The sequence below is a fragment of the Cyprinodon variegatus genome, unplaced genomic scaffold (assembly GCF_000732505.1).
Source record: "Cyprinodon variegatus isolate N-32 unplaced genomic scaffold, C_variegatus-1.0 Scaffold1222, whole genome shotgun sequence".
Taxonomy (NCBI): domain Eukaryota; kingdom Metazoa; phylum Chordata; class Actinopteri; order Cyprinodontiformes; family Cyprinodontidae; genus Cyprinodon; species Cyprinodon variegatus.
Genome location: NW_015151675.1, coordinates 104,578 through 113,737, shown reverse-complemented (window position 1 = coordinate 113,737; position 9,160 = coordinate 104,578). Strand labels below are relative to the sequence as shown.

The following is a 9,160-nucleotide window of genomic DNA, read 5'->3' as shown; positions in this document are numbered from 1 at the left end:
TGTCGCGCATGCGTGTTTAGAGGCGACGCTATGACACATGCGTGTAAGAAAAAAAATGCGGTCAGACCTTAAAGATGGAAACGCGAAAACGGCGTTTCTGAATCTTCCCACTCTGAAGGCTGAATAAAAAAAAGATCGTTTACAGACCCCCGAAACGCCGGCTTCGTATGAATGAGAGGCTGGTTTGGTGAAAAATGTGTGCGTTTAGGTCAGGGTTTGACTTCGTGTGGACGGGGCCTCCTAGTCCTGGAGGATTACAGATCCTGGAGAGATGAACTATTACAGCCAATCACCTTCTCTGTAGACCGGATGACACGCTGCAGTCTGCCCTTGTCCTTGGTTGTCTCATCAGCGTACATGACGATGATGCAGGAGGTGAGGATGGACTCAATGATGGAGGAGTAGAACTGCACAATCACTGTCCTTGGGAGGTGGAATTTTTTAAGCTGCCACATGAAATACATCCTCTGCTGGGATTTCTTGGTGAGGAAGTCGATGTTCAGCTCCCACTTTAGGTCCTCCGAGATGATAGTCCCCAGGAAGCGAAAAGACTCCACGGTGTCAATTGTGGAGTAACAGAGGGTGATAGGGATAGCTGGGGCTGAGTTCTTCCTGAAGCCCACAAACATCTCCACTGTTTTTGGAGCATTGAGCTATAGGTTGTTCACCCTGCACCAGGGAGAAAGGTCCAATGAGAGCAGTGTCGTCTGCGAACTTCAAAAGCTTGACAGACTGATGACTGGAGGTGAAGCTGTTGGTGAACAGGGGTAGCACAGCCCTGGGGGGAACCAGTGTTAATGACCTGTTAGTCTGAGACACGTTTTTCCAGATGCTGCCCCTTGTCAGACAGAAGTTTGTAATCCATCTACAGGTTTAGTCAGGCACACTCAGCTGGGAGAGCTTCTCCTAAAGCAGTGCTTGGATGATTGTGTTGAAGGCAAGAAATCCACAAACAGGAGTCTGGCGTAGGTACCTGCGGAATCCAGGTAATCGAGGATGTAGTGGGGGGCCAAGTTGGCAGCATTGTCTGCAGATCTGTTGACCCTGTAGGCAATCTGGAGGGGGTCAGGGAGGGGGTCAGTGATCTCTTTCAGGTTTGAAAGCACAAGGTGCTCAAAGGACTTCATAACCACAGAGGTCAGAGCGACAGGTCTTCAAGGTGGGTATTGTGAGAGATGTCTGAGTCCGAGGTGGGGGAGGTGTCATGAGGGGCAAGACTGTACCTTGGTCTGTCAAAACGATAGACCGCCAGACAAGACTCGGCGGCACATCTACACCTCATGGACAAAGGACATTCTTTTGAGGACCATAATGTAGTTTGACAGGTAGTTGAAGGAAGCCATCTAAGTTAAGAAAGAAAAACCTTCTTAAACAGAGGGGTCGCACTCAGGTTTCAGCTTTCAGACACCTACAATACAGCGATAGAGTTGACTCCTTTCGCTATCATCGCAACCCACATCTCCATGCAGGGGAACAGAACACCTCACCTGTTCAGTTTTTTGGTCCACTTTATAAAGCCTCGAACTCGACACTATTTATGACATTTTGAATTCAAAAAGCTTCCTGGATGGGAAGTGAAACATTTTCAAACTTAGAAAGAAAGTCCAGTGGATTGTTTTTTCTTTTTCTTTCCTTTTTTGGAATGACAGTAGAAGTCATTCTGGTCGTTGGCTAAGCGTTGGTCGTTCATGGAGTTGGGAGGTTTCAGCTTGTAATTTGTGATTTCTTTAAGCCCTTTCCAGACAGAAGCAGAGTCGTTGGCTGAAAACTGCAGCTTCTCGTTGTCAGCTTTTCAGAGTACACTAGTTTAGCCACTTTCACAAGAAATTTTGCGTCTTTGAATCTGTATTTTTGCCCACTCTTCCTTATCCAACCTTAACCTTCTGAGTTTGGCGGTGAACCAGGGTTTTTCGTTATTGTAACTCACCCTGGTACGTGATGGAACACAGTAGTCCTCACAGAAGCTGACGTATGATGTCACAGCCGCTGTGTACTGATCTAGACTGTTGGTAGTAGCCCTGAATATATCCCAGTTACTAGAATCCAGACACGCCTGAAGATCCTCCGCCCCCTCACTTTTCCACTTGTTTGATGTCTTCACTACGGCTTTGCAGAGCTTTAGTTTTCTGCTTGTTAGCAGGAATCAGGTGAACCATGACGTGGTCGGATTGTAATTGTAAAACAAAACAGAGCGCACCAACAGCTGTCCGCAGTTTTTATTTCTTTTTATATTTGCATTTTTCAATGTAAAATGCTTACTGTTGTGTTTTTTTAAACAGTTTTAAGATCTGTCCAGGGACAACAGATGAAAAATAGCCTTTTGGCTAATTCTGGTGCATCTACAGGAATGCTTTTTAATGTACACTGTCCGTGTCAAATACATTAATAATTAAAAATCCTATTTCACTGTTTTGCATTTTTATCAAAATGTCTCAAATAAAGTCTATAGTTACAACTAATAATAGATATCTTTAGGAATATCTACAATACCCAACATGTGGGAAGCCCTTTTCTTACGAGGATCTTTTCAGTCTAATCATTCTTCTGATGGTTGGTAGCAATAGTGTAAGATTTTAACTTTTGAGTCTATTATATGAGTAGCAACTCCAATTGTATTTTCATAGTTAGCTAAATCAAAACCCAGCTTTCCCAGAGAATGACCCATTATATAAGCTGCTGAAATCAGGTGATGTTTGCGTGTTGCATTGAGAAATATTAAAGCCAAAAACTTCAAAGCAAACTACAACGAAGCATGCACATGTGACCCACTGAGTCAAAAATAAGTATTTATTCCCAGAAGCTGGCTTTGCAGCTCTTAATTTCTTTTGTTCTTTCTAGTTTTCAAAGTCATGGGATCAGGTAGGGGACATGTTGACAAATACCGCCTCCCTCCCTTCCTGCCTCCATCTTGTAATTTGTGACCAGGAGCAAGATGCAAAGACAAGGAGTAAAAGAGGACCAGCTGGTGTACTGACTCCGAAAGCAGTATTAACAGATTATGAGGAGATTTTAGTTTAAGCGCCCACTGCTCCACTGCCACGTGCTTCTTGGCTGAAAGGCAGAACTTCATGAAAATAAAACTGCAAGACATAATTATTATAATTTATTTGTTTATTTTATGATTTGCGCTTGTTCAGAAACAGAGCAGAGAAAGTCTAAGAGGTATGTGACTCTTCAATTGAAGGAATAGCCATTTAAAAATCTGTGGGGTCTGAAAAAATAACATCATCAACCAGTAAAGGTCTGGAGACGTTTTTATCCATTACTTTAAACAGCATTTAACACTGAAATAAAATGCATCCATGTTATACATAACATTTTTAAATAAATAAGAAATGGAGCTTTTTCAGCTAAAAATAGTAACAGATTGTAAGTTTATCCAAGTTAGTATTATAATGCAAGTAGCTTGAAAAAACATAGTTTGTTCTTCTTTACTTCTTTACTAAATTAACATGTTTTTTATTGTGCCGACAGAATCAGACTGCAGAGTTTCTTCATATCTAGAATTTGTGTTTCTGGCATCATTATATGAGTAAATAGTTTCATAAATCTTTTTAAACGGAGCACAGAGAGAAGCTGAAGATTTAAAGCTCAACCAGATTTACTGGGATATGCAACATGCAATAAAATATATCTCCAAGTTTACCACAAAGTTTACAAGAAGAAAATATGCTATGCTATATTTAAAATGCAGCATATCCAATATTTTCTGAATGGAATTGAAATTGTACTTCTAGGGATGCATGATATATTAATTTTAGCATTGGCATCGGTTCTTATTAATTATTTTCTTCATGCATTGATGTTTTGAGGCCCTATATTAGTAATGCACTAAAAGGCATCTCTTTAACATCTGTAAATATAAATATCAGTTTGTTGTTGTCAAAAATAGTAAAGCATTCAACAACTATATGTTTGAGCTCATTTTTGGAAAATTAGCCTAATGAAAGTGTAACTGTAGGTCCATGAGCCCCCAACCGAGTGTCCCCACCAACTTTCATCACAAAGTTACAGCCTTGCAGTGATGGTAGCCTGGACACCGGTGGCCCTGTGCTTCCCCCCACCTGCCTGGTAATGCCTGGTCCGGCCCAGCAGGATGACCTTTTGACATGTGATGACATTTCTATCAAATATTTAATAGCTGTGTCAGTTGCCACCATGTGGATTTCTGGGATTCAGCATTACTGCCAGTAGATGGCGCCAGGTCTGTTTATGTCGACTCACTGTGCCCAGTGCTTGGGTTCTATTTATGCTTAAAAACACCGTCAGGATGAACACTTTGAAAGTTTACTTACCCTTTCATTAAAGACAGAGGAAAATCCTATCCTATAGGAAAATTCTGTTGAGCAACAGTTTGAGGTAATCACTGATATCACATTTTTTCTTTAATGTTCAGGAAATTCAGTTCACTTTTTTTAAAATTTAAATTCAAAATTAATATTTTTAAATCATCATGTAATAAAATTGTACTTATTATTACCCTTTTCAATTTTGTATTATTTGGATTTCTAGTGTGAATTTATTTCTTTGATGAGACTATTTAAACTTTCAAGCACAACTGTTTATACTGTAGCCATTTTGTTGTTACTACGGTAACTGGATTTTGGTGTTTTTGGTATAGGAATATAATGTTACTATGAATGTTTTACCTTAACCTTTTATAGGGCAATCAGTGAAATAATCCACATTTCAAGCCAATGGTGTTGTTGGAATGCAGGACATGACCTTATTACCTTTGTAACATTAAAAAAAATGGATATTTTGATGGCAAGAATAAATGTCAATGTAATCACAAGAAACGCCAACTTGCCCGAATATATTAAGAAAAATAACAAAAGTGCTACTATTAGAAATTCAGAAAAAACACTCTAAGAGTTAAAGTTTTTTTTTTTTGGTACAACATAACCTTAGAGGCATTAATGCTGATACTGGCACTTACATTTGTTAGTTTATAAACCTGAATATAATTTTTAATTAGACTTATTAACTTTTTAACTTTTCAGTTAGCTTTTTACCTTTTTTTCTTGACTTATTTTACAGTAGGTAATATATCATTCAAGGGCTTATCTAATTTGTCGAATGCCAAAATAAGATGTACAGCCATATAGCAGTATCTTTGCTGAATGGCTGGATATAGATCTTGTACTTCTAGACTTATTCAAGTGATCAAAAATATGAACTTGCCCTATAAAGGGTTAATATGGGTTACCTTTAGATTAAATCCCCTTCAAAAAAGCCTCCAGTTTGAACACCACATATGATTGGCAGAAAAAGGAAGAAAAACCAGGAAGCTAGCAGAGCACCAGTGGTCATTAAAATGCTTAGCGTTGTTACAGTAATAACAAAAACGCCCTCTTCCCAAGTGTCAGAAACACCTTTGTGGTGACAGCTAAACTTTCTTCAGGAAGATAATACTGGATGGTCACTCTCTTATGCTCTTTTCTCCCTTCTTACAGCTAAAGAATAAGTTCATGAAGAAGATTCCTCGTGACGCTGAGGCTTCCAATGTCTTAATCGGTGAAGTGGACTTCCTGGACAAGCCGTTTGTATCTTTTGTACGTCTGGCTCAAGCCACCACACTGGGAGGCCTTACTGAGGTCCCTGTACCTACCCGGTGCGTATATTACTGTTTTCACAATAAAGTAGAAAATGTTTTGGAGTTCATGAGAAACTAAAAATTTACTCCGGTTCCTTCAGGTTCCTCTTTATCCTGCTGGGTCCTCAAGGTAAAACTAAGTCCTACAATGAAATCGGCAGAGCCATCGCAACTCTAATGGTGGATGATGTAAGAAGCTAAACCTCAGTACTTTATGCAAATAATCCAATTTAATGTATTGGTTTGACCGTGGTCTTTGTTTTGATCAGCTGTTCAGTGATGTTGCCTACAAAGCACGGGATCGTGATGACCTAATCGCAGGAGTTGATGAGTTCCTGGATGAAGTGATTGTCCTTCCACCAGGAGAATGGGACCCCAAAATACGCATTGAACCTCCAAAGAAGGTCCCATCAGCAGAAATGAGGCAAGTCCTGGAAGATTACAATGTGAACCAATGGTATCATGTTCACAAAATGATCAATTCTGCTTTTACCATTGAGTTTGATTGGTACAATTTAGATGCAGTTGATATTTAGGATAAGCTGTTGTATGAAGTAGTTAATGATGAGTTTATGACCTATAGTCTCTGTACATTCACTTTTTGGTTTATAGATTGAATGTTGTTCCATCACTGCAACTAGCAAAGAACACTTTTTGTATAATGAAATAATAAAATATTTATTTCAGGAAGTCGGTACTCAACCTAAATGAACTTGGTCAGATGAATGGCTCGGCTGGTGGAGCCGCTGGTGGAGAGGATGATGAGCTTCCTGTTCAGCATGAATTGGGAGAGGAGCTCAAATTCACTGGAAGGTATTAAAAATAAAAAAGAAGAGTGGCATGCTCTATCTTGAATGTTTGCATTTATTGACCAAAACTACAGAAACTGAATACGTTCATAATACTTTCAGTTAAAGTATTTCAAAAATGTTTCTAGAATATTCTTTACATATAGTTTTGAAAAAACTATGAACATAACAGGAAACCAAAAAGGTCCATAGTTATGATAACTAATCTTATCACTTTTTATAATTTGGGATTGTGGGAACGTGTACATATTAAATTCAAGGGTCCCCAGGATTAAACATTGGGGTACTCCAAATGTAAACCCTGTCTACTCTGAAAAAAGTCAGCTATTGAAACAAAGTTCCTGTTCGTTCCGTAGAATTTGAACCAGCCGAGTGTTTGAGGTCTGACCCAGTTCTACAGTCGCTTCGATAGCATATAATTGTCAACATTGCCAAATGCTGTGCTGAAGTCCAACAGAACATCACCGTGGTTGTTTTCCCTATGTATGTGGATATTAATGAACACTTTGACGAGGGCAGTCCCAGTGCTATGGAGAGCATGGAAGCAGGACAGAATATATTAAAGTGGTTTGTCATTATAAAAAGCTATTCAACTTTAAAAAAATCTTTTTCAATAATTGTGCTGATGAATGGAATGTTTGAGATTGAACTGTAATTTTGCAAAAGGGATCTATCCAGATTTTACTTTTTTAGACATGATAACTTCTGTTTTTAGAGTCTAGAGGAAAGCACCTGATGAGAGGGATGTGTTTACTGTTTGGATCAGGTCAGGTGTCACGAAAGACAGATTTTTTCTTAAGGAAGATTGTAAGGAGGATATCGAGATAGCCAGAGCATTCGCTGATTTGTTTGAAAAGCTGTTATTTTCTCCTGGGTTTAATAGTTTTGTTGGTAGAATACAACTATTTTCTACCTTTTTTATGTCTGGATATGGCATCATTATTAAGTTTGGTGTGGATGAGCAGATTAACCCTCTATTTTAATTCAAATCAGTGCAGATGAAGACAGACCCCACTGGTAGCAGGCTGAACTGACTGACTGCAGACAAGATAAGTTAGGTTTTGAGCAGACTGGATTATGGCTAACTGGCTAGAGGCTAACGTAGAAGATTGGATGCTGGTAGAACAAGCTTGTGGCAGGCAGAAACAGTCCAGATGTGACCAGAATCAGAAGTAAATTCAGGGAATTCAGGGAGGACTAATTGAGCACAGTGACCCAGAAATGCAGGCTGTCCACATAGAGAGGGCAAGGCGAGTGCACACTGATACTGAATTGAGTCTCAGGCTAGGAAGAGACATTCTGGTGGGGAGTAACTGAGAGAGTCAGGTATGAATAAGTAAGTAACAGCTAGAAGGAATGTGTAATGTACAGGAAATGGGACCCAAGATACTACACAGACAGGTTAGTAAAATGCAACGGACATATCTCTCTTAGAAAAAGAAAATTCTTTATCTGGATTATAATCTGGATCATGACAAAAATTTTATGGATTGTGCCAGGGCACGACGCACTCGTCTAGTAAAAATATCATTAAAATCTATAATACATTTTCAAGTTATCCTGAACACAAACATCTTGATAAGCACACAAATATAAACTCCTAAAAACATAACCTCCTTGGCAGAGGTAAAACCCTAAAACCTTTAAAAACAATGCAGATGTAGCAGCTTGTTTCTGTTCTGGTTCACCCTGAACTAAAATAAAAAAAGCAATAGAGCTTCACAATAGGTAAACTGTTCCATACTACACTAATGTTAATTGTTTTGTTTTTTCTTAACTTTATCCTGTGTGTTGTTAACAGATTTTGTGGTGGACTGTGGCTGGACATCAAAAGAAAGATCCCATTTTACTGCAGCGATATCTACGATGGCTTCCATATCCAATCCATCTCTGCAGTGCTCTTCATTTACCTGGGCTGCATCACCAACGCAATTACTTTTGGTGGACTGCTGGGAGATGCAACGGATAATTACCAGGTCCTAATGAATACGCAATAAGATCTAATCAATGTTGAAACTAACTGCATTTCACTAATCAAGTCTTCTTCTCTCAGGGAGTGATGGAGAGTTTTCTTGGTACTGCTTTAGCAGGGACCGTCTTCTGTTTGTTTGGTGGACAGCCTCTCATCATTCTCAGTTCAACTGGACCCATCCTCATCTTTGAAAAACTGCTTTACGAGTTCAGCAAGTGAGCCAGGAGCCAAATGATATTCCTTTTGCTTAACTCAGTTAATCAGAATGTTATCTTAGGACTGTATTAAAAATGAAAGCAATTCTGTGGGTGCTACATGGGGTTTTCTTAATTAAGAAAACCAAAATTCTTCCAGTAAGTTTAAAATCTCTCAGTTAAGCAAATAAACTTCTCTATTATATCAAATAAAGCAAAGAGAAGAGTAAAGAGTGGGATTAAGCTGTGTTAACCTAAATGTGTTGTTGAAAGAGGGACCATTTAACTTGATGGAATCATCATTTAAAAATAATCTACCATTACGATCAGTAGTCTAGTTTAAAAAAAAGAAGAAAAAAAAAAAGGGGAATGTTTTTTTTTGTTGGAAGCATACAAAGCCTAATTAATATAGTCTATTAACCGAAAGCAATATGCATGGCATATTATATGTCAGGTTATTACATGTCAGGTACGCCGGTCATTGACCTTGACCGAGGCACCTTAAAGTAGAACTGCAGTCAGTCCCTGGACTGGCATGGCTATTACTGTCCCTACATAGTTAGCATGGCTATCACTGCTCCTACATAGT

At 38.9% G+C, this 9,160-nt stretch overlaps 1 protein-coding gene across 1 annotated transcript in view; it reads left to right on the top strand.

Moving 5' to 3' along the window:
• slc4a5 (solute carrier family 4 (sodium bicarbonate cotransporter), member 5) overlaps positions 1–9,160 on the top strand; it is a 52,477-nt gene that overhangs the window by 15,446 nt on the left and 27,871 nt on the right. The window contains exons 7-12 of the mRNA XM_015401456.1: positions 5,457–5,614; positions 5,698–5,785; positions 5,866–6,020; positions 6,284–6,409; positions 8,207–8,381; positions 8,459–8,592. Of these exons, the coding sequence (XP_015256942.1) occupies positions 5,457–5,614; positions 5,698–5,785; positions 5,866–6,020; positions 6,284–6,409; positions 8,207–8,381; positions 8,459–8,592 (836 nt within the window). The remainder of the gene's footprint in view (positions 1–5,456; positions 5,615–5,697; positions 5,786–5,865; positions 6,021–6,283; positions 6,410–8,206; positions 8,382–8,458; positions 8,593–9,160) is intronic.